The sequence below is a fragment of the Argopecten irradians genome, chromosome 11 (assembly GCF_041381155.1).
Source record: "Argopecten irradians isolate NY chromosome 11, Ai_NY, whole genome shotgun sequence".
Lineage (NCBI taxonomy): Eukaryota > Metazoa > Mollusca > Bivalvia > Pectinida > Pectinidae > Argopecten > Argopecten irradians.
Window position 1 is genome coordinate 20,191,017 of NC_091144.1, and position 26,871 is coordinate 20,217,887.

Here is a 26,871-nt window from a genome sequence, read left to right on the forward strand (position 1 = left end):
ATGTTATTTCTGCCATTTTCATGGCATGCTTATTAAACAAAGTAAAGTAAAATGAACTCGCAGTAGAGATATTCATCATAATAATTGTATTACATAAAATGAATTAGAAACAAATTATGAATGAAATTGTGTATTGCATGTAAAATACAATAAACCGGATTAAAACAAGAGAATTTATCACTCCTCGTCCAGTGTAACATAGATATCTAAAACAGAATGTGGACACAACAATGTATTAGCCATAAGATAACACAAAAACAATTCTAGTGAAAACAAAACAGTCAATTTGTTCATGTAATATGCTGTTCATATTTACCAATATCAAAATATTTCCTATTCATGAGATGAAGTTTGAAATGCATGTACATATTCAATTGAATTTTATTGACATTTTTGTATATGAATTTAATTATTGTGAAACAATTAAGATAGAAATCATTATAAAACGATTTCATTCTTACTTATTAGTTTGTGTAAATTGGTTCTAATGATCATAGTTTCAGCATTTGATCTCCTCGACTGACAGGTTTGTAAACACCGGGACGTTAGTTCATCCGTCCGACAAAAGGTGGCGTTGCAGGATACCACAACGGAGTCGTGATTCGCCGGAAATTCAAACGCGTTGAACACAAATTTAGTTTCGTGAGAACCCTGGGATAGTATAGTTGTATCCTGGTCAATTACACACCTAAAAGATAGTATGAAAACAGAAACAGTTTGATTAACATGATAAACCAATATATAAATGGTTATATCACATGTTTTTTGACGATGCATTACAAAAGTAGACTTCAGCAACACAAACACCTTAATATTGCCATTCGAATTTTATTATTAGGTCTTGGCATATTACATAGTTACCGCCCATATATCCCTTTCTGGTACATTGTGACATCATTGTTTTGTGAGCGAAAATCACGTCGTTTCCTCTGAAAATGTATGACGTTACGCTCGCAAACACATCACGTCACAATCAATACCTACCGGCAAATGCAGATAACTCTGTAATATGCAAAGACGGAATAGAAATCAAAGATGTTACTGGAAAAGCGTTTGTTGCAAACGAAATCAAAAGAGCTAATCATCGGGGCCCGGGTGCACTTCTAAAGCGTTCAGTATTGATGGAGTGGGAAGGTAGTATAATGTGACGGAGTGGGTTGTGTTGTGGTCTTTAGTGGTAAAGCGAAATAGTACAAATATCACAAAGAGACACAACAAGAACATGTGACAGTCTCCCAAAACACACACGCACTTCACACATGCAACATATTGCATACATATATTATTGTCCTTGCATGATATTCGCCGTCATGACATTGAGCCACAAAATGTTTAAAAGGTGAATAGCTCATTCAGACGATTACTCAAAAATTATTTATTTTCTGTTGTGTTGCAAAACCTGTGTTTATGTATTCTCTAAAATGCAAAAGCAAGTAAATGATGGAATACTTTAGTATTTTATTTCATGGGACAAAAGCGTAATAATCGTTTAGATACCAAGGTCCTGTCAGTAAAACCGAGACGAATTTTCAAAATTCATTTACCCGTCTTTTATGAGGGGATAGGTAAGAGCTGGACCTGCATCTGCTGTTGGCTTCGCTACGCATGTGTTCAACCTCATTTTTACATCCGGGTCATTAGTATTAACATCGACCTTGACATACACATTATCACCAATGTGTGTTGTTATCGGGCTTCCCTAGAATTTAGAAAACGTCATTACAAAATGTATATTTTATTTATTCAAAATTGTTTTAGCATCAAATGAAAGCGGCGTACAGTCTTTATAAGGAACATCCCAAGTACAGAGATAATAGCAACGAGGGGCTTTTCTTTTGCTTTACATGGACTTATGCTTTTAAATATGTGTGATTGTTAACTTTCCCTCATAGTCAATGTAGTGTTGGATGAAGCTCGAAAACTGCTCTAATACAAACAATTTCCTTTGCAATATAAAATCGGAATGTTCTTTTATTCCAGGTAGGTATTGATTGTGACGTCATTAATTTTCGAGCATAACGTCATACTTTTCAGACAAAAAGACGTGCTTTTCATGAAATAATGACGTCACAATGGACACCTAACTCTGCAATATGCAAAGACGGAATAGGTATCCTACCTGTATTTGCTGGTAGAAGCCCGGATCCTGATAGAATGCGAGGTGAATATCGTAGTTTGAGGATCCAGATAGTTCATGATGACCGTTGTCTATGGTCTGTGTGACCGACGGAGCAGTCGGTATGTAGCTTTGTGTGACATTCGTCTGTCGTTTTACTTTACAAGATACGTCCACACGCCACCGGTATCCGTGCACTATGACAGGGAAGGGTGTGTTAGAGTTAGGGTTCACTAACTCATTGTGGTAGATAATATCACTGTCAGTCGTCTACATAAAAGAGGTCAAAAATATTAAATCATAACACAATCTAGGAAGAAAAATAAAAGGAAATCCTGAGAGTGAGGTATTAAAAATATGGTATTCGTCTCTTTGTTTAATATCTCCAATTGAAAAAAAATAAATAAAAATAAAAAAAAAATAAAAAAAAACCCAGAACAAACATACAATTACAATATGAGAGTGACCTCCTTGTGATTTTGGTGACCGTAGGTTGGTGGGATAGGATGGATATCATAATTGTTAGACACTACACCTTAGTTGTTTGCAATCTCCTCTTCGATACTAATTTGCGGAGAGAAATATTTGCACATTTGTCTATTTCTAGCATTAATAACCTTTATACTTTATCTTATTTACACTGTATCATTCTTTCAATTCTATTACCGGGTATTTAATTTCACGGAAAACAACTTGTTCGCGAATATAGCGAAATTGAATCCCCGCGAATAAAATCAACGATACAGTACTGTAATTAAACTATTTAAGACTTCTGCTAGTTACCGTTTTGGAAGTAGAGCATTCAGTGAAGGATTGCTCGAAGACAATCAAATCGTCCACAACAGTTCCCGTACATGACTGGCGGGAGAGATAGATGTCAGAAACTCCTGTATTAGGATACAATGACCGCAGCAGCGTCATGTTGACGACAGCATTCCAGTTAGTGCTACCGCAGTTCAAGGTCATGGTGTCCTCCAAGGTCAGAGCTATTCAAATCAAATATTTTGTTAAAGGTTAAAATATATAAAAATATTATTGAGATGATAATTTATGCGTGAGAAGTAAGATTATTATCCTCATTAATGTTTAATAATTGTAATACTCAAATTTAAATGTTTTAAATTTCATGGTCAATGACAATGATTCGAGCTGGGAAAGGTTAAACACATACGAGTACTGTGCTATTTTCGTGTGAGGGTAATGTTATTATAACAAAATTGTTGTTATATAAAATACCCATCCTCATAATATTTCTTGTATGAAAGTATACATAAATATATGCGAGTGAGGTATTGTTTACTAAATTACAAATAACTTCATGATAATTAAAGAATTTCATTTTAGGCTTGATGGAGATATGTTGTGTCTTCTTAAGTAGTTTTAAATGTTAGTTACCTCTACAATTGTATAACATATTCTATTTGATTTCATGATGAACATATAATACTCCTTAATAGCTTTGAATTAGATACTATACATGTAATAATGTTTTGTTATTATTCATATTGCCGATAAAATATTTCTGAAATGAAATAAGTCCATATGGAAAATACCGTTGCGAAAGGAAGAATTGTATTTCGCGATATTTTCTGTGTTTCGGATACAATAATATTCTGTATTTATATGTCCATGATGAACGGAATCAATTCGTTGACATTTTTTTCATATCCTTTTACAGATATGTGAACTTCAGTTTTTCCTCACCTTCCGTTAGGTGATATGTAGGTTCAATCTAATATATTTTCCTTTAAATACCAATACGTTTTTCATTTGTCATCAGCGAGGATAAATGAAACATCTGTATTGAACAAATTTAAGTGCTGAGAAAGGAAGTCCGATCTCACTAGCTCTTATTGCAAAATAAAGTTAGGGCTACAATAATATCATTGTGACGTCCACGTCTTTATTTTGTAAACGAAGTTTAAGTCGTTTTCTCTGAAAAGTATGACGTTATGCTCTCAAACATCTTACGTCACATTAAATACCTACCCGCAAGTACAGATAACTCTATAATATGCAAATACGGAATATTTATCAGAATAAATCAGTCAATCCAAACTTACGTTTCCATGTCATACTGAATCCTTTAGCAGCTCCTGCCCCATTGGTCCTGAGCCTGACGTAGAATTTCCGGCCCGGAATAACAGGAATCATGCCTCCGGTCGAGTAAGTTCCTAGGCTGGGACCATTTGGTTCCTCTCGTATCTGATTATCATTGTAGTAGTAAAAAATATATCTACTAAAGCATGTAAGAAGCATCGCTTTTACAAGGAGACACATTTGATAATTCTAAAATAAAATTCTATAATAAAAATAAATTTGCAAATTAATCTACAATGTGTTCCGTACAACCTCTGTTAACAATTATTGAAATTGGTCATTGCTATTTAGACAGAGCAGACAAGCATCTTAATTAGAAAACCAAATTAAAACTGTAGAAATAATGCACCGAAAACAAATATTATACTGTGCTTACTTCTACAAAATCTTCACCGTCAAACATGTTCAGATCCTGAATGGAGAGTCCATACATCGCGTTAGGAGGGGGTGTGATGGTATACAAACAGTCAGCATTATTTTCGTAATTTTGAGGGTAATTCATTGAATGGATTTCACCTGTTGCCGTTGAATATGTGCTGGAACAATCTGTAATTTATAATTTATTCGGAAAAACAAATTCAGTATCATTTTCTCAATCTCAAATAAGTATACGATTAGAAATAGTGTATAGACATATTGCAATCGTTATCAAGCGATTTGATTTAATCAGATGAACAAAAAGAACATGAAGATCTATTGAAAACGTTACTACAGTGCTAGCGTAGTAATAGAAACAGGTGTTACAACTACAATATTGATGCTTATATATTTAAAGAAAAAAACGTTTTAAAAACTATCAAACGAGGTATTTAATAGAATAATTTTTCTTGACTCATGACCGGACACATACTTACTGAAACACTTCAAACTGACATACGTGTCATTACTTCTACAACCAGATCCGGCACTTGATTGGTGCAGACATTGACCAATGTGCTCCTCCCATCCTTCACACGAGACCTGATTGATGGACACGTGACTTCCATCATTAAATGTATTCAGAATCGGATTTGTGTTGCTGTGGTAAACGGAAAAAAATACATGTACGTAAGTGTAATTGGCTGCATATTACCTGTCTTGTCCATTTCAATGTTTCTTGTATACAATACCTCGTTAGCTGATATAGCTAATATAAGGGTTAACATTACCTGTGCCAGAAAGGTAAGCCCAATTTACCAGAATCTATAAAGTCTTATTGTAAGGGTATTATTATTACCTGTATCACTATTATTCATATCTAATTACCTGTATCCAAGCATGCTACAGAACACCTGTGCATCCTTGGTATCCACACCACTGCTACAGACCACGCCCCATTTCCCATCCTTGAATACCTCAAGACGGCCCTCCAGAGCAGACGAACCATTAACAAGACGCGCTTGGACGTTATCTAGAAATGTATATTTAAAGCAAAGCTGGATTTCATTATATACAATTCCAATTTTGTTTAAAATAAATTTATCTCGAGAAATGTGCATTGCTAATGTGTATTAATCAGATAATTATAGTAACGCCATCCAGAATATGCATATCTAATTTTCCTTCAGATAAAGTGATGAATTAGGCAAAATGCATCAAAACAATTAAAGGTTTTTATTTAACTCCACGGTTTTTGGTTCCTTCCATCATTTATACCTTTGATTATGCATGCACCTAGTAGGTAAACACTGATCATGCATGGAAATTAAAAATACAAACATGCATGGTCAGAAATCAGGATTTTATTTATGTATGCATGTGCATAATAAAATAACCATAACACCGAGCACCGTTATGCCATTTTTATATTGATTACACGACATATAAATTTCTTGAGTTAATTTCCTGCAATGAATCCAAATGTTTAAAGCGCGGACTACTTTCAAAGCCGCATGTTTTTAAGATACATTAAAGAAATCCTAGAATTACTTTTCTTACTGAGATTTTAGTTTGTTTAGTCTGAAACTATCTGCATCTATGTTTTTTTTCCACTTCACTTCTAAAACTAGCCCCCCACATTTATCTATAGTCAGAAGATCTGTTTACTCAAGCGAAAATGACTCCACAAGGTATTGGCGGGAAATGGCTCATATCTTGGATGGCCATATACTTTTTAACAAATTAGATGCAAATATTTTCTTATTATCATAAGGTGCGGCATATAAATAAAATATCTCAGCATAAAACATGGCGTCCTCTTGGATAATTTCTCTCTTCTGTGGGGCCAACACATGTAAGCAGAGGTCTACTGCCACGTGAGAAATAGTTGACCAATGATCAATCGATAACAATGGAAATACTGAGACCTTACAAACCAATGCCGGTAAATTCAAATAATTAAAATACATAAGTCAAGTGCTCGTTTGTTAAAAAAGTTGTCCATTGCTAGACTTTTATTTGCACGTTATTGAACTCATTCATATAAACCAGTTATCGATATCTTAGCCTAAAATGGTCCCGTTTTTGAACATCCAAAACAAATGCTTTTGTACGAGAATGACTATGTCAAGTGACCTACCTGTGCAGTCCAGTCCCACCACTCTGTCGGTACATTGAGATTTATCTAGATCAGCCTTACACAGTCCAATGTCCGTCTCGTTGCCATGGCAATCTACTCCTCCAATCAGAATGGGATCGGTCCCTCGGGTCAAAGCAGTAGATGTCATGTTGTATGATCTACAATGCGATCTTTTATTAGAATGCTTGACAACTATCGACCTTTATTTTATAATATATTTTGAAAACAATGCAGTTAATTTTAAATTATAATGGACTTATATGATATTCATACTAAAATATTTATGTTTGAGAATCATATGTAATCAGCATCTGCTCTGTAATTAATTAACGTCGTTCGAAAAAGTTACGGAAAAGGTTTTTTTCTAAATTTCTGCATATTACATCGTTAAAAACTTGTGATACAATATCATTTATATCAAAATGAGTGATGTGTATTCTCTGTGCTCTACTTTTATTGAATGTATGATTGCATTTTCTGTTTTCTGAAAACTTACATTTTGAGACATCATATTTACTCAAATAGTATGCATAGCATTTGAAAAAGACTAGAGATTTGTTTTTTACGTGAACTGTGACATGATCAGTAAATAACATAAGTTTCAATGGTAATGATCAGAACATCAGATTATATCTTTTTGATTTTTATCTTTGAATTGGAGTTTAAACGCCAGCATCCTTTAATCGAAACCTAACCAATATGGCTTATGTCGTACGATTTTCATCTGGTAAAAGTCGGAGGAACCTGGATATTACACTCACTTGTAACGTAACATCCGGCACACGACCACAGTGTCTCGCTCCGTCCAGCCGTCATGACATACATACCCCCAGTTATCATTGTATTCTACCAGCAGGCGACCCCTACCGGGCTGGTCCCCGTCTGCTAGTCTCACTCGACTGTAACCTGTTAACATAGCAGTCGACTGATACTTTAATGGAATATAAGACTCTGATCGAAATATCCTTTCCAAGGGTCACAAATTGTTGCAAAGCTCAAGGATTACCGAGGGTTTTACAACATTTCATGATCCCGCCATTTCAAAATCAAAATTCGAAAAAAAACTTAATGAAAATTGTGTGATATTTTATAACGCAAATAAAGTTGTTTGCATCGTTTATAGTCAAGCCAGTCTAGTTTCTAAACAAGAATTCCACGGAAGTGGGTGTATCGCCAGCACAGCATAGTGATACCTAAGTGTCGCCCTTGCGTAAACGCAAAAAAGTGAAAACTTTACCGAGAAAACAGTAATTTCATTAACGGAGTGACATCACTAGGCTTATTAATACATCCTCAGGCGACACGAGTGTATAGCATGTGAATAAACCAGTATTACACCCGTTTCTATGCCTGTCAGTTGTATAGGGCTACTAACTCTACAAGTTATCCTAATCCTAATCATCCTAATCAGAATGAAAGATAAAGAGTGATGGGTGCAATCAAACGAAAAATACCATTACCACTATCTTGTATGACGAGATAACTAGAGGAGAACAAGAAGTCTTCATTACATGCTCATAAAATTGGGATTTAATCAAACATTGGAGCCCATTGCCCAAACCTAGCATGGGGAGCCTTTTCCGGTTGGTGGCCGCTTAATCCTTTTGGGTTCTTATTAAATGTAAACTTGATGGATAAATATGTTGGATCATTGTGCGCACCAAGAATCTACGGATGTCAAAATGAAATCAAAATTGGCACTAAGATAATAGTTTGTTTCAACGCTTCAAAACGTACCGAGTGGTGTTGGTATGCACCTGACACCAGCAATATCCCCAGTGGTACATGTAACCTTCCCCCACTCTTTTGCCAGAGGACAGAACACCAGGTTAGCCTCGTTCCCCTTACACTGAGGAGAGATGTTGTTTCCACCTCCGGAAGATGACCCGAACCAGTTATCCCGATACACTGTTGGTGAGCTGCTCCTACAATAATAAGATTGAAGCTGACAGAGAAAAAAATCACAAAAACATAAGAAAGAAAAGGGGGCCAAAATATGACACTTAAATCATTTTTAATTTCAAAATCGGTAAACAAGGACAAAAACAAAAACAAAGTATGGTTTTTGCAGAAAAGAAGAAGGTTATGCCAAGAAGGGTAACCACCATTTACATGTAGATAAGACATGTTTAGTCGTAGTCTAAAACCACATTGGTCTGGTGACAACCACACGAAGGTACGCGTGATACATGGAGTAGAAGTCCCATATAAAGTAGTTCTCTCAAATATTAAAAACATTCTTTATCACTGAAAATTCTAATAAAAAAAATCTACTTAGAAATATCCCAAAAATCTTTACCAGTTGTCATTCAAATTTAAATCCATATTGATTGACCACTTTTATATTTTATATCCTCATAAATGATTTTTAGTTCATCAGAATTATAAAACAGACTTCGACATTGAAGAAAATGTTTTCAGATAACACATGCCGTTACTATGTAATTTTCGAGTACTTACCAATACCCAATTGACCTACAAACAGATTTCGCGTCGTTCTCATCCCAATTCTCGTCGCATATCGCCCTTCCCGAGATATGGATGCTTCCTTCTTTATCGTTTGTGTGATTTGTGCTTGCTATCAACGTTGTGTTAAACCCAGCAACTAAAATACACAAAGATGAAAAACAATCTTACATTTCACCCATACACATGTTTTTATGATATTTTCATCTTAAATACATGGTTTTAGTCCATACAATAATCTTGTTGAAATTGATTTTTTAAAAATGATATTTTTTTCAAGCAGTTGTCATAATGATTGGTTGATTTCCTGTTAAATGCCGATCTTAATTTGTGTTATTTTGATCGATGTCTGATTTCGTTAGTTACCTTCTCTAAAGCAGCAGCTAAGATCATTTGGCAAAATCAATTAGCATTGCCTTAAAACATTTAATTGCAACATGCGGATAATTTCATGACAATGTTAACTAAATATAAATCATAGATCAAGATAACGATTTACCAGCTGAAACTCACTTTGACACTCCACCCCAGCGTCTCTGGAATGGTCACAATTGACACGTCTATGTCCGGACAGAGGACATTGTAGAATACTCTCCTCTGAACCGTTACACTTCACTCCAGAGAGCGCTACCTGTCCAACGCCTTTCCCAAACGTCCCGCTGGGATAGGCCTTCCCAATAACATCCCTGTTATAACAAAGCAGTATCATAAAAAAGTATCTTTCTTTAAAACTGAGTCTAATAGAATCTTACATTGGTCTGTCAAGTTGACAGGGATATCTCAACCCGAATGAAATAGTTTAGCTAATCAAACCGAGGCTTGCCGAGAGTTGATGGTCAAAATCTTTCACGAGGGTAGAGATATCCCTGTCCATATGACTGGTCCATATAAGATTCTTTTTTCCCCATACTTTAATGAGAAATTGTGAAAATTCAGTCGACATGAACGTCGCTGTGCGTAAAAATGCATTGGTGACGTTAGTGTCTAGTGCGTGTGAGCTGTCTTTTCTATACTCCGGTAAAAGACAGAGTAATTTTTTTCTTAGCAACCGTTGGATAACCCTGTAAAGTATGGGAGAAATATTCAGTCATCAGCGTCAAAGTTCTAGGTTTTAACTATTACTTCATCATTTCTACGGCATTTGATGAAAATTGGCTCACGATGGAACATTCTAAACGCTAAAGAGGAGCAATATCGTCTTTACATTTTTAAAATTCTGTTTGGACCCATATACATACCCATCAATCGGGTATTGCAGTAGCATCCTACACACAGTCAAGGCATCCGTGTCATCCCAATCCTCGTCACAGATGGTTGACCATGCCCCATTGACCTTGACCTCTACCCTGCCCTCTAGTGAATGTGATCCACCAACAAGACGAACGTCCTTTGCCTCTAAATCAAGAAATCATCATAATTATTAAAATGCTGTATCAGTACTTGATTCAATCTTAAAGTTATATGTGCAATAACTTTGCAAATTATTTGATATCTCATTTTTTCATTAGTAATCTATTTAAAACCGTAAGGTTTGATGAAATAAGGTGTTAGAATCATTCAAAGGTACGGAAAAATATGTATGATGCTTTATAAGCATTGGCAAAATATGCAACATAATTGCTCTAATGTAAGCCCTTTGTATACTTCGATGATAAAACTCACTTTATATATTGTAGATACTAATATAATTATAAACAATGTCAAATGAAATGGTTGATGACAACTTGACTTCTTGTTTTAATCGTGTGTTATCTTTTTACTACACTTTAGACGTAAATATCATGATTTTTGGCAGTATATTTCATACTCTTATTTGACGCTGTTAAATTAAAATCGATGCATTATATGCATGGCAATGTTTTGTCAGAATGTTAGTAATTACAAGTTACTGACAGTCAAAGTGATTGATTATCAGTTGTTTTATTTACTATGGATATAAATAACTATGAGAAACGAATATATCTTTCAACAAGCATAGTGACTATAGCTGAAGGAAACCGTGTCCATTTCTGTCCCCATTGACTATACTGACCAATCGTCTAGAGAATCACAAGATATTTTGAATAATTATGTATGCATGAATTTTGACTAATAAACATAAATAATGGAGCTGTTAGAGCGCATGCATGTGGGGTTTTTTTGTTTTGTTTTTTTTTTGTTTTTTTTTCCAGAAAAAAAATAACAGTGATCGTGATCTTGACCGGATCATTTCGAAAGTACTTTATTAATACATTTGTTAAGTGATTTTTCGTTAAGAAATGAAGCCGAGGGTGCGTTGATAAACTTCATATCGGCAGTCGGACAAACAGACGGATAGACAGAGGTGCAAATTATATTATAGGTTTTTATTGCAGAGGAATATGGGTTTGTATCTGTTTGTTTGAGTCATTTTATCAATTTCGTTTTACGCGAATATCACAATTAATACAGCCCAGTTAAAGTACAAGGCAAAAATAAAAATGCTTGCGGATCGTGAATTTTGGGCTTAAATACGCAGGAGTCCATATATTTAACAATAAAAGGAAGGAAATCAATACATACCACACCTAACACCGACTTCCTGTGCACGGGAACAGTTGGTGGTACCCCAATCCTGGGTCCGGCAAAATGAAATATCACCCTCGCTTCCTTTGCAGCCAAGTTGGTCTAACAAAATGGTGCGGTAAGTAAGGTGGTTGTAGTAGGCGTTTGGTAGTATCTCAGCAACAACGTCCCTATGTTAGTAATATGACAAACACGATATTGTGATAACATTGTTGATGGCACGGTTGTAATAGTCGTTAGGTAGAATATCGGCAAAATCGTCTTTATTATAGAACTAAAAAACATCAATGTTGAAGATAAAGAAGAAAGTATTACACTACTTAATGTTTTATTGGCCAGACAAGAAAACAATGTTCTATGACGAACAAATATAACGTAATACAGAAAGAATTTTACACTATCAACCGTTTATACTCGTGAAAATAAATTAAGAAAGATATATAACAAATGTTTTGAACACGTTCTTACACTATAAATTACTGCTTTTTTAATTGAAAGTTTGGGATAAACTTAAAATAGAACCTCGGATTGTATCCCAGCATACTGCATACTACATCCGCTTCCGGTTGTCCGAAACCTTGACTACATACGGTACCCCATTGGCCACCATGAAACACTTCTAAACGACCTTCCCATGGCCCAACACCACCTTCCAACCGAATCTTTGTTTGAGCTTCCGAAAGAATAGAAAATAATATCAGGGTTCATTACATAATCAAGCAAATCCATAATATTTTAGGAACGAGAACACACTGCAAACATGACAATTTACGCGAGGGGAAAATTACGCTTATAATGCGAATGCTTTTTTTATTACGAAAAGTTCCTCCTCGTGTGAGATTTTTGTGTATATGAAATATAACGAAAAAAGTTAATAAAATTTATCCCGAAAATAACAACGTCGCAATATGTTTGCACATGCAAATCGAAAAATAAAATTCACGAATATATCCACGTGTACAGTATATCTTCATCTCCTTACATTTTCAAAGACCAAAAACAAAATATAGACGGTGTCTTATTATAGTTCTACTTTGGTTTAAGGATCTGCTCTGGTGAAAAGTAAAAATTTTCTGAAGTTTAATGTTTTTTCTTGTATAGATTATTGGAAATAGGAATTCATACCAAAATTAAAAATGTAATGAAAAATGATATGTTGGTATGCTTGATTTTGAACTATTATGACTATTTGTGATTTATCGGAATTTCACTGTTTCAAGCAATTTTGCAAATAAGTTGATAAGTATAAATACTCCTAAAATTGACAAAACCAGTGTTTACGTTTAGAAAAATACCTATATGTAAGAAAAATCACACAGTCAACCCATTTGTATATGTTACCTCTGCCCTTTTGAAGATGAAAATACCTTTTTTTTTTTTTACAATTTTTGGCAAATCCAACGCTTCAAAGAAAAAAAAATTAGATGACTAACTTTTTCTAAAATTTTGCATTTCGAAGAAAATAAGTTGCTCTTTCTAAAAGTTGGACTCAGTGTGCTTGATTTTTGTCCCAATACAAAATTTATTATTTTTTCAGCAATTTTCGCTGAAAATTCAAATAAATTTATCTTCACTAAAATGTAAAAAAAATAAAAACCAATAGGTTATGATCCCAACCTTAAATGCTTATCATTTTTATCTCAGTGAACTAAAACCAATGACAGCAAAAATTAACTTTATATAGCTAAAATGTTGTAGCACCGACGAGTTAAGTAAAGATGTTGAAGTAACTTTGACATATGACAGAGGGATCTTTTCTCTGTTTTTCAAACTTTTCTAACTATCAAAATCCAAGATGGCGACCGGTCGTCCATCTTGTCGATCGACCGGTCCCAAAATGCAATATGCACAACTAGGGCGCTTGAAGAACCTACAGATGGAATTTGAGAAAAATCCCTACAGTACTTTATGAGATATGGCGGTAAAAATTCAACTATCAAAATCCACAATGACAGCCTGTCGGCCTTCTTGTTGACCGATCAGCCAAAAAATGCAATATGCACAACTAAAGCTTTAGGGGAATCTACAGATGAAATATAGCACCGATCCCTGAAGTACTTTCTGAGAAATAGCGGTAACAAACTTCAACTATCAAAATCCAATATGGCGGCCGGTCGGCCATCTTGTGAACTGATCTGTCCCAAAATGCAATATGCACAACGAGGGTCCTAGCGCAATCTACATATCAAATTTGAGAAAGGTCCCTCAAGTACTTTCTGAGAAATAGCTGTAACAAACTTTTACTATAAAAATACAAGATGGCGGCCTGGCGGGCATCTTATAATTATTGACCGATCAGTTCCAAAATGCAATATACACTTCTAAAGCCCTGGGGAAACCTGCAGATGAAATTTGAGAGGGATCCCTTCAGTACTTTCTAAAAAATAGCGCTAACTATCAAAATAAAACGTGGCGGCCGAACGGCCATCCTGTTGACCGATCAGTCCCAAAATGCAATATGCACAACTAGGGTCCTAGGGGAACCTACATATGAAATTTGAGAAAGAACTCTTTCAAAGTTCTTTCCGAGAAATAGCGGTAACAAACTATGGACGGGCGGAAGGACGAACGGACCACGAACGAAATGCAATTTGAAAAGCCCACCACATGATGATGGTAAAAAAGTGGGAAGATTCATCTCTCTACAAAGTATTAGAAATGCACCTTTTCAAAATGGCCGCAAAATTGGTCATTTCTGAAAATTTAGCAATTTTCTACTAATTAAGACAGTTAAAATGTTGAAATGAGACTTCAAAGAGACTGAAACCTCACCAGAGCAGATCCTTATAATTATTATTATTTCAACGTAACATTCCCAATGTGTTAAATGCTTAAAAAGTCATAATGGTTATAAAGGTGAACAGTAATAGATAAAAAATGTTATTATATGACTGGTGCTTTTGCTGTATTTTGATTGGTCAATACGTTTCTCAGAAGTATTCATCAACTGCGATATCAACCCCGAAATCGGCGGCAAAAAGCACGCGAGGTTACTGGACTCAGTCCAGATACCTCTCGCGAGTCCAGTAACCTGTGTCAAAAATAGATCGAGGAAAACTCCCTTGAAATGTGACGTCATAATCACTTTTGACGTCAAGTCGTACCCAAATATAGCGCAACAGGAGTTTCCCTCATTCAATAACGTCGGGATAATCTATTGTGACGTCAATATTATAGTCGGCAACATACGTGTATATGGCGGAAGGCAGCAAGTTTACTGCGATCAACGGTGACAACTGCAAACTTCAACTTATGGAAAACGTTCGAGAATGCCAGACGGGCTGCAGTTGATACAATATTCCAGTTCTACCAATCTAAACCGTTAGCAAGAAGCATTTGGATATTTACCATATACTACATGTAATTGCTTTTGTAAACAAAAAGTTTGCAAATAACATCTTGTTTTTTTTGTAGATTTTAAAGTCTTTTTGAAGAGCCGAATTAATATCATGTAAGTTTCATATAATAAAACAGTTATCGACCTATTTTCAGGTGGATACGGTGAGTTATCAACCCTCGAAAATGATATAACCCTCGGCCTCCGGCCTCGGGATATATCACTTACTCGGGTTGATAACACACCGTATCCACCTGAAAATAGGTCGATAATTGTATAATATTGTACGTACGACACGTGATCGCCGCTGCATTTCCGGTTGAACATGTGTGAAATGACCATGAAGTATTTCTACATTGAAGAATATCTTTTTCATTTCCTGCACATTGTACGTTTGATAACCAGGATGGTCCGCTGCCTTTTCCAAAGTCTCCATTACTGTATACCACGCTATTTTGGTGACTGAAAACATATAAAATACAGTTAGTAATGCCTTGTATGTTTCATATCAACAGTTATCACTTTCCAATTGTGATTTGTAATTATATCAACACATATACCAGGTATTTAAATTCATGAAGTTACCTATGAAACTGTCTTCACATTGTTTGCTTATTAAAAACTTCTACTGACAATCTGTCAACCATATTTGGTAAAATAGTAAATGTTCTATCTAGCTTCTGTTTAACATCATTAAATGGAATTGAAAAATAAAACATTTATTTTCTCTACCAACATAAAATGTAAGTATTTGCCATACACATACAATATGTTTCCTTACATATCGACACTTAGACAAGTTATGATAATCCCGATGCAAAAGGTGTCTGCTTACCACATATCGACACCACGAGGGATGTATACCTGATAAAAAAATAATGTAATATGTTGACTACCTCATATCTACGCCAAGAGAGGTGCATATCACTTTAGCGTCCGCCGATGTAAACTGTTCAGCACAAACTGTTCCCCACATGCCATTATGGAGAACTTCAACTCTGCCCTCTAGTGGGTATTTCCCGTCGACGAGCCTTACAGGGGTGTGGTCTTTATTGGAGAAAGTAGTTAATTAGTAAATAGTATAGTTAAACCTGTCTTAAGACAACCCAAGGGACAGAGAAAATCTTTATATCCAAGAGGTATTTAGTATCCTAGAAATTTAGAAAAGTAATCTTATTAAGCCAGTGGTCTTTATGTAAAAAATCTCACTAAGGCAGGTACATTACTGTATTGTTTGTTCTACCAACAACAACACTTTACATAGCAGAGTGTCTAACGAGAAATATGGTCTAGCGACAGCATCACAAGGTATATTAACAAGAAGAAAACAAGTTTACAGTCAGTGTTGCAAGCAACACACGTCCCCTGGCTTCAATTACAATTTTCTAGTCTATGGGCAGTTATTATTGCTTAGTTATGCTTTAAATGTATGAAGTTTGAACAAATTATGTCAGAAATTATCCTCCGCAAACGAAACTTTGTGAAACAAACTATTTTTAGCAACAGTGAGATCTTGACCCCAAATTCAATCCCAAGCTATGTTATCCCCAATGTTACCTTTGTATGAAATTTGAACAAATTCCGTTTAAATGTTCTCAACTTAACCGGAAACAATTTATTTTCAGTAACATTGACCTTTGTAGTTGACCTTTCCGCCCCAAATTCAATCCCAAGCTGTAGTTTCCCATATACTACCATTGTGTGAAGTTTGATCAAATTACGTTGATGTTTTCTCAAGTTATGTCTGGAAACTAATATTATGTGAACAATTATGGAAACTAATATTATGTGAAAAATTTAGTAACAGTTGACCTTTGTTTCTGTTTATTTTGGATAGTGGAAATTTTTTTTATAGTGCTATCTCACTGAAGTATACCTCCGAAGATACAGAACCTGCACAGCCTATACAGTCATAATATCATTATACTGACAACGGGCAAAATCAGTCGTCCCAATCCCTTTTAAATGTTGAAGTCACCACGTTCTTCACACACAAGCAAATCACCACGAATTTGTAAGGACAATAAAAGCGTTCACGTCAAATTATAAACTAAGCGAAATGCCATTACTTTATGTGAAACTTGAACAGCAAACATTATATAACAAGCGGAACTTGGTGTTTTTTGTGAAAAGGGACATTTTACTTACCACATTCTACACCTACCGGAGTTCCGTGAGCTGTTGTCAAAGGGAAGGAGTGACATCCACCATTGGTGAGACAGGTAAAGTTGCTTCGAAATTGGGTATGAGCACCTTGTTGAAATTGCGACCCATTAACTAATTTCCCATGCCTATGTTTCCAGCGGAGAATGAACAAAGTAATTATTATAGTCATCTAAACATGATAAAAAAAGAAAATTTTGGAAACATGTTGAAAAAGTTTTTTTTTTAAAATGTTATGTGATGTTTGCAAAGAAAGAAGTTTTCTTAATCTTAATTTACCATACAAAGCAATTTAAAGAAAAAATATGAAAATAGTTAGTTCAGTTCATTTTAAACTTTAAACCGTATGATAATACATGCCGGTATCACACAAAAACATACATTAGATACATTAAACATAATATACGACCTACATGAAAGTGCTAGTGTATAGAGTAATTCAATCACAAAAATAATTTGGGACAGTAAATTTTTCCAAAATTCACATGATTCGTCATACATGAAATTTTTTAAACTCGTATCGTAAATCTATTTTGAAGAGAAACGAATGCAAGATTCTATTTATCATATGGCTAATATTTCCCTTCGTTTCTTACTGATTAAAGATTTGCAACCAACTGATCGATCTTCCATCAGTTCGGTCAGGTACTAGTGCGCCTTGATAAATAGCGCAAATAAAATAACCATTATATTTAAAATAATAATTAATATTCTATAGAGTACTTCATTATCACATTTAAGAAAACATGCTTGAATCTACAATTTTTTATAAAGTTTGTAAAACATAAGCGAAAACACCAGAGGCCTTTTTTATTATAACGTTTTCTTGTCATCACAGATTGACATTCAGTTTAACGAGTTGAATTAAAAATATTGCAGTAAAAGGGGTGATATTTCACCTCTTTACAAAGTGTAAGGAATGTACCTCTTCAAAATGGCCGCTAAATTGGTAATTTCTTAAATTTGTGCATGAAAAATTCTACGAGCAATAGAAGTTTAATTTTTGATCGCTTGTATATATGACAACTTGCTACAAATTGAGACAATACGTTTTTGGAAATCATAAAAACTCGTTGATTAATTTTGAAACGAGAAAGCAGATACTAAAATCGTCGACAATTTGATTTTTGTAAATGCTTAGTATATTATAAACAGACACAAACAATAATTATGATCCGCTGTCAAAAAGTGATTTTCACCTCTCAGAGTAAGGCCTATTTAATTATAAGGAGAAATATTTTATAAATACTTACGAAACAAACCCAAGATAACCACATATCCTATTGACCTCAGGCAATGTGACCCCGGTAGTGATGATCTCACCCCATACACCATCCGCATTTAGTGCCTCCAGTCGACCCTCATGTGGGCCAGTTCCGCCGACAAGTCGAAATTGTAATCCAGCTTAATATAAAAAAGGACACAAACATACACAGTCATTAGATAATATTGGCAAACGTAAACAACGCTCCTCAAAAAACGATAATGTCTAAGTCGAGCAGTAGCTGTGGTCCTTCTCTAGTGCCAGGGGCCGCAGTGGCTGAGTGGTTAAGATATTTTTGTCCTCAACCTCTGGACTGTTAATCCGAAACTTATGTGGGGAAGTCGTTGTTCGGTGTTTTTTTCCTTTGGTTACTCCGTCTTTCCTCCTCTCAAATGGTAATATGACGTCAAATTAACCATATCAGTTAGCAAACCCTAGTGAGAATATAAGGGCCCTGTCGTAATTCCCAATGAATAGATATCATTATAGGAAACGGGTCCAGAATAAATGAGTTCCCATGAACATGTATTAATAATAACTCATTTAGACTTTTCTCGGAATTAAACATGCTGGAATATACATGTAGAGTGGTGGACCCGTCCCCGTATATACATATTATAAAGTATAGGGCAACAAAAATAGGGACATAGGTACAGACCGATTTTAAAAGTATAGGGCAACATAGAATAGGGACATTGGTACAGACCGATTAAGTATAGGGCAACAAAAATAGGGACATAGGTACAGACCGCTTAAGTATAGGGCAACATAGATTAGGTACATAGGTACAGACCCATTAAGTATAGGGCAACATAGAATAGGGACATAGGTACAGACCGATTAAGTATAGGGCAACATAGAATAGGGACATAGGTACAGACCGATTAAGTATAGGGCAACATAGAATAGGGACATAGGTACAGACCGATTAAGTATAGGGCAACATAGAATAGGGACATAGGTACAGACCGATTAAGTATAGGGCAACATAGAATAGGGACATAGGTACAGACCGATTAAGTATAGGGCAACATAGATTAGGGTACATAGGTACAGACCGATAAAGTATAGGGCAACATAGAATAGGGACATAGGTACAGACCGATTAAGTATAGGGCAACATAGAATAGGGACATAGGTACAGACCGATTAAGTATAGGGCAACATATAGAATAGGGACATAGGTACAGGACAGAGACCGATTAAGTATAGGGCAACATAGAATAGGGACATAGGTACAGACCGATTAAGTATAGGGTAACATAGAATAGGGACATAGGTACAGACCGATTAAGTATAGGGCAACATAGAATAGGGACATAGGTACAGACCGATTAAGTATAGGGCAACATAGAATAGGGACATAGGTACAGACCGATTAAGTATAGGGCAACATAGAATAGGGACATAGGTACAGACCGATTAAGTAAAGGGCAACATAGAATAGGGACATAGGTACAGACCGATTAAGTATAGGGCAACATAGAATAGGGACATAGGTACAGCCGATAAAGTATAGGGCAACATAGATCAGGGACATAGGTACAGACCTATTAAGTATAGGGCAACATAGAACAGGGACATAGGTACAGACCGATTAAGTATAGGGCAACATAGATTAGGGACAAAGGAACAGACCGATAAAGTAAAGGGCAACATAGAATAGGGACATAGGTACAGACCGATTAGGTATAGGGCAACACAAAGTAGGGACATAGTTAAAGACTAATTAAGTATTAGGCAACATAGAATAGGGACATAGGTACACCCCATAAAGTATAGGGCAACATAGAATAGGGACATGGGTACAGACTGATTAAGTATAAGGCAACATAGAATAGGGACATAGGTACACCCCATAAAGTATAGGGCAACATAGAATAGGGACATGGGTACAGACTGATTAAGTATAAGGCAACATAGAATAGGGACATAGGTACAGACCGATTAAGTATAAGGCAACATAGAATAGGGACATAGGTACAGACCGATTAAGAATGATGACGGAATATGTTAGACTACTGATACAGTAACGAATCATGAACATAATAACAATACAGATATTCAGCAACGTGTTACAAAGTTTGTGGTACATTGGTAAAACATTTTGTTGCTAATTGGCTCAAATTTTATGGATCATGTACAATTTATTTACCTATAAAGACATTTCCACTTATTCATTTTTCATCGTTACACTACACAATCTGATTAAGATACAGATCTTCACTGTATATCTCATAATGTAGTTCAAATATGTATTTTAATCAAATTACGCCAAACACTTGTTGAAGCCCGAAATCAGGTTTGTTCATTACAGTTGGTTGATTAAACTTAGCGTCCAATTAACAGTTAAGGTCATGTAAGGACGGCCTTCCCTGTATGCAATGCGTCGCGCGTGCGGATGCATGTATGTTTCGGGAAGCTGTGGTATATTTTCGTGTTGTGCTTAAAAGTGGCACCTTTGTCCTTTTTATAGCGCTATCTCACATACCGCCAAAAATCAATTTCACTTTTAAAAACATATAAGTTAAAACATGTTTGCGGCTAATTGATCATCCAATTATATAACATATGCAGTAAGTCAATAATACCTTTTAAAGAGAAAGAGATTTTAGAATGATGACACGAATGTACTCACTACAACTCACACCAGCATCCTCGCTATGACTGCAGTCATGTTTTGACCAGCCACCAAAAGGACAGTCGGCGATGTCATTTTCGTCACCGGTACATTGGATGGCGTCCATCAATATATCGCCACCACCCTGGCCAAAGTGGGCCTCTCTAAACGGTGTAGCTATACTAGTGAAGAAAGAAATATAAATGAAATACTTACTGTGAATCAACCTATTTTGAGAGCAATTAAATTCCACATAGTTCTTTGGTGATAAAGATTCGTCACCATGAACTCTGGCCATAGCAGACCCAACAAGTCTGCTGGTCAGTGATATCACAAAATTGAATTGGGAGACTGTAGAGGGACCATCAAGAACCTATACGTGAAAATTCCTTCAGAACTTGAGATATATTGAAAACAAACTTCAGTTATCAAAATCTATGCTGACAGATCGGTTCCACGATGTACAGGTAGGGCCCATGGGGAGCTTACATGTGGTAATCATTGAGAAAGATCTCTGGTCTACTTTCTGAGATAGAGTAAATCGTAATATTTGAACATGCCAAGTGGAAGATTCTGAACATACAAACGATTTTAGTATAGATTTATCATTAAATTTAAGTAAAATTCTTTGCATTTGCATTGTATATCTAAGTCATCAAAATGTGTTGATTGTATTATATGATAGGAGATGTTCCAATTTAAGTTGAAATAACTTGTGCCTTATCTTTTTTTATACAATAAAATATGTTTAAAATCATTTAGTGATCACAGGTTTTAATTATCAGAATCTTCTTGATCGGTCCTAAAATGCAATATACACAACAATGTTCCTTGGGAGAATATATAAATACAATTGGAGACAGATTCTTCTCAGTACTTTCTGAGAAATAGCGTTAAAAACTTAAACTATCAACATCCAAGATGGCGGCATGTTGTTCATCTTATTGATTAGATCGGTCCCATTATGCAAAATGCACAACAACGGGCCTAGTGAAACCTACATATAAAATTTGCGAAAGATGCCAATAGTCCTTTCTGAGAAAAAGCGGTAACAAATATTTTGGTCCCAAAATGAAATATGCAAAAATAGGACAAATAGAGATCGTGCCTATGAAATTGAGACAGATACCTTCAGTACTTTCTGTACTTCTGAGAAATAGACAACAAACTTCATTTATCAAAATCATCTTGTGACGGAACGCTCCCATAATGCAATATGCACAATTAGGCCCATGAGGAACATACATAACGATGAAATTTGAGACAGATCCCTTAGGTACTTTCTGAAATATAGTGATAACAAGCTTCAACTTTGAGATTTCAGAGGGATAATGGCGCCCAACATTGATTGATTTATTATAGTAAAGAGAGATTTACCTCTGAAGCTTTTGATATACACATGAAAACGTCAAACGTCAGAATGTGATACGCACAACTACAAAAATGTATATATCCGCTTAATAAGATCCAAAATTACATTTTATAAACATATTGACCTCGGTCAATCCAGTCACATATGTTGACTGCATATGGAATATAGAGAGTGGAGATTACTTAAGTACTTTATGAGAAGTAGCAATAACAAGAATTGTTTCCAAACTGAGGGACGGACGGAAGGACGGATGATGGACGATTTGATGATGATCATAGATTTTTACTTACACTAAGTCACCATTGTACCCCAACATCCTACAAATGACCTTGGCTTCCTCTTGTCCGAAATTGTCGTCACATATAGTTCCCCATCCGTTGTGGTAGACCTCTACAGTTCCTTCATGTCCTCCATTAGGTCTTAATCGTACTGAGGTGGAAACTAGAAAATCGATGGGAGTAACACGTCAGTCAGATATTGGCAATGATAAACTACAAACTATTTTATTTTCGCTACGAATTAATCTTGCGTTTTCAAGACATTTTCACGTCGATTTATTTCCGGTGTTCACGTTTAAACTAGTTTCATTTTTTAAACATTTAATTGCGAATATTTAATTTCACGAACTACAATCGCTCGCAAAATTTGATCGCGCGCGAAAATATGTTAGTTCACAGTACCGTAAACGCAACATATTTTAACGTTATCGCTCTCGATAATTTGTGCTGAAATATGAATACGCTATTCCTACTACCGTATAGCGACGTCGCAGAGGTTCAGTTAATTAACACATACTATAAAGAAACAATCAATATTTCATTCAATATGGGGTCTGTGTCAGGCACCATAAAATAATTCTCAGACAGAGATGTTTTACTCAAGTAAATGATTTCACATAGACTTGATAAAAACTCCTGCCTGAGAAAGTTTCATGGTGCCGGTGTAACGTTGAAAATTGACCTCCGTTGAAAAATGACCTCGGGTCAGTTTACAACGTTGAAAACGGACCCCGAATGCCGTTGAAAATTGAACATGCCGTTGAAAATTGACAATGTCTAGGGTCAATTACTCAACGGCAGGTCTGTTGAAAAATGACCGTTGAAAAATGACCTTGGCAAACTACATCAACTGATGGTCTTTTGAAAAGTTTGTACTATGTGGTGTTCACTTCCGAGTACCAGTGGATAGTGTTACAAAACTATAATTATGTGATATTATTAATTTGTTTCTTAATGATTTTATTATTTTTATATTTTCGACGATTTTAAGTTTGTAAGGTATTCAGTAATTATTAATATATTTTTATTCCCTGCAATACAAAAATACGTGTATTACATATCTGCGTATGGTTGTTTTGTGTTGTTGTGTTGTTTTTTGGTTGTGTGTTTGTGTGTCGTTTATTGTGTGTTGTTGTTGTGTGATGTTGTGTGTGATGTTGTGTGTGCTTGTTGTGTGTTGTTGTGTGTTGTGTGTGTTGTATTGTGTTGTTATGTGTGGTTATGTAATGTTATTGTGTGTGTGTGTTAATTTTGTGTTGTGTGTTGTTGTATGCTGTGTGGCTGTGTTTTTATTGTGTTGTTGTGTGTTGTGTTGTTGTTGTTGTGTTTGTGTGTTGTTGTGTTGTTGTGTGTTGTGTGATGTTTTGTTGTTTTGTTGTTATGTTGTGTTGTGTTGTGAGGCGTGTTATATTGTTGTGTGTTGTTGTTAGGTGGTGTTGTGTTGTTGTTGTTTAGTGTTGTTGTGTTTTTTGCATGTTGTTGTTGTTGTTGTGTGGTTGTGGTTGTGGTGTGTGTGTGTTGTGTGTTGTTGTGTTGTGTGAAGGTTTGTTGTGATGTTGTGTGGTGTTGTTGTGTAATGTTGTCTTGTTTTGTGTGGTTGTGTGTTGTGTGATGTTGTGTTGTGTGATGTTGTGTTATTTTGTTGTGTTTTCTTGTGTTGTGTGGTGTGTTGTTGTGTGGTGTTATGTTGTTGTGTTGTTGGTGTGTTGATGTGCTGTGTGATGCTGTGTGGTTTCGTGGTGTTGCATGGTGTCGTGTTGTGTTGTTGTGTAAAAACGAGTTCTTATGGGGTCTTTTTTCGGGGACTATTTTCAACGGGTCGGTGTTAAAAGTGCGCTGAAAGTTCAGTTTTCAACGGTTTTCGGGGTCATTTTTCAACGTTGAAAAATGACCCGAGGTCAGTTTTCAACGGGGGTCCATTTTCAACGTTACATGGTGTCGGGCTTTGAGCGCAACGGTTTTCGTTCGGGATGCAATGAATCGCTTTCATAGTATTTACTGTAAATATCAAATTAGATGAACACTGAAAATAGAACAATACAACATGAGAAAAATACAAATATTCGCCTGTATTTCTTTTTAGCAATAAAAGATTATATTTATCAGCAGTGTATCACCATCAAATTGATAAAATTAATTGATAACAATATAATACACTATTAAGACGGATACAATGTAATATATAACCAGAAATAAACTCACTTGTTAATGCAACATGAAGCAGGAAACTGAAGATAGGGAGCTATGAATAAAGAAGATGTTATGGTATGTAAATTATTTGTTCACGAATTTAACAATTTAAAGTTATATGACACGAAAAAATGACATTTAATTGATACTTCATTTTATATAAAAGAACATTAATATTGATTAATAAAATGTATTTTATTTGAACTTCATATTTATGTTTAGTATTAATTTACATATATTAAATATATTTCCAATACTCACCCATACAACCCGCATGTTTTAACGGTATGCTGTCTTTGTGGAAGTGGATAGGGAACAATCCTTCTGTCCGCCACATTGCGAAATCAACCCTGCCATACCAGTCAACTTGACATATATATTTCGTTTTCGTCACCAACACACCAAAATGACTGATAATACTTCAATTTGTTTCCTCGGGTAGGCATACTTAATCACTGGTGTTCGTGACTCATTTTAAACTGACCATAGCGGTATAATAAGCGGTATTATGGTATACCGGGGGATTGTTAAGATAACCATGCTTTTCTGTGCGTACTGAACGTTGTTATCTGTTAGTCATCTAAGCAGACTGTAACGATAAGAAATAAGGATACCATATGCCTTTAGACAACAGCCAATTCTAAGGTCGCCAGGGAGTTATTAAAACTAGGAAATCACCTCGATATCTTAAATATTCTGATCATTTTTTGTATAAATTCAAGATATTGCCATGCATGCTAGAAGACTACTAAGTAACACAGTTTATGTTGTAAAAGTTTACAGAATTTCAATCTTTGATTGAGTGTGCAACAATAATATGTCTAATATTGCTTTTTTACGTCCATCTCCCATTTATTATCCCTATTTTTATATTTGTATACTGAGAAGTCCATCTTATAACGTATCTAAGGTTGTGCAAGAACACTCAAAAGGCAGTTGAACTATCTATTAAAAAGACAGATATTGATATTGAAGAAGTAAACAAAAATATTATTGCACTTTTATTCGCTCTCTCTCCATAAACAAATTTGACCGTTAAAGAATGTTTGTCAATTTTATTTTTTAATGAAAAAGGAAATCCGAGCAGGCTTCAGGGTTGTGAAACAATCTTCGACGTAGATTAAGCTCAACCAATAAAAATGACGTAACATTTCATAATATTGTGATTGACTAAACTTAGGACTTTCTGAAGTCAGGTCATATAACGCGTTTCTGTCCTATAAGTTTCAAACATACAGACCATTGTTATTTGATTCCTAAGTAGGGAATATAAACAAACAATATCGAGTTTGATATTTCGGTATTGATATAATGGAAGATATCAATGGATAAAATATCATATAAGTACTGAGCCAGTTTCAACAATTCGTTCGAATTTGGTCAGTAATGTGTACATCGTGTCAGAGTGGGCTCTTTTAATCGCTGGTGAATTAAATTATTTGTATTGCCTGTAGACAGACTAAGAAATGATTAATAAAAATTTTGTAGATTGAAACAAACTCTCAACTATGCTGATGACAAAAAAACCAGCTTACACCAAAAAGTCTACTAGTACATGCATATGGAAGCTATCGAGACGTTGGCGTGTGTCAATCTACTGAACAACATAATACATGGCCCGATTGTTACCGTATCGTGGTCTTAAAGTGTCCATCATGGCTATGTCGTCATGCTTTCGGCAGGGATTATTTTTATAATTTTGCGTGTTTAATAGCTACCTACATTGGCACTTCTATGACATACATGTACATTGGTGAACGTTATAGTTGCGTTGTTACTGTAAATGAAAAACTAGTTTTACCATCCTCCATCGTACACATCATCTGACTGATCTCTTTTTTCGATCATACAAAAGACCAGCATATCATGAAGCAATTACTTTTCCCCATTTATCAACATGTCAAGACATACGTACAATTGTGAT

General features: G+C 35.3%; 1 protein-coding gene across 1 annotated transcript; it reads right to left on the reverse strand.

The window, feature by feature from the left end:
* Nucleotides 1-114: 114 nt before the first annotated feature.
* Nucleotides 115-25,284, reverse strand: LOC138334945 (scavenger receptor cysteine-rich domain superfamily protein-like). Its single transcript, XM_069283819.1, has 25 exons — nucleotides 25,209-25,284; nucleotides 24,960-24,999; nucleotides 22,770-22,920; nucleotides 21,126-21,289; nucleotides 18,477-18,627; nucleotides 17,209-17,351; nucleotides 15,957-16,107; nucleotides 15,353-15,522; nucleotides 12,246-12,396; nucleotides 11,721-11,893; nucleotides 10,418-10,574; nucleotides 9,693-9,865; nucleotides 9,174-9,318; nucleotides 8,451-8,638; nucleotides 7,475-7,619; nucleotides 6,714-6,871; nucleotides 5,462-5,606; nucleotides 5,071-5,234; nucleotides 4,593-4,762; nucleotides 4,180-4,321; nucleotides 2,900-3,102; nucleotides 2,120-2,386; nucleotides 1,545-1,699; nucleotides 462-688; nucleotides 115-206 (listed from the first exon to the last, which is right to left on the reverse strand). The coding sequence occupies exons 1-25, from the start codon at nucleotides 25,221-25,223 to the stop codon at nucleotides 178-180; spliced, it is 3,777 nt and encodes a 1,258-aa protein (XP_069139920.1). The 5' UTR covers nucleotides 25,224-25,284; the 3' UTR covers nucleotides 115-177.
* Nucleotides 25,285-26,871: the final 1,587 nt, after the last annotated feature.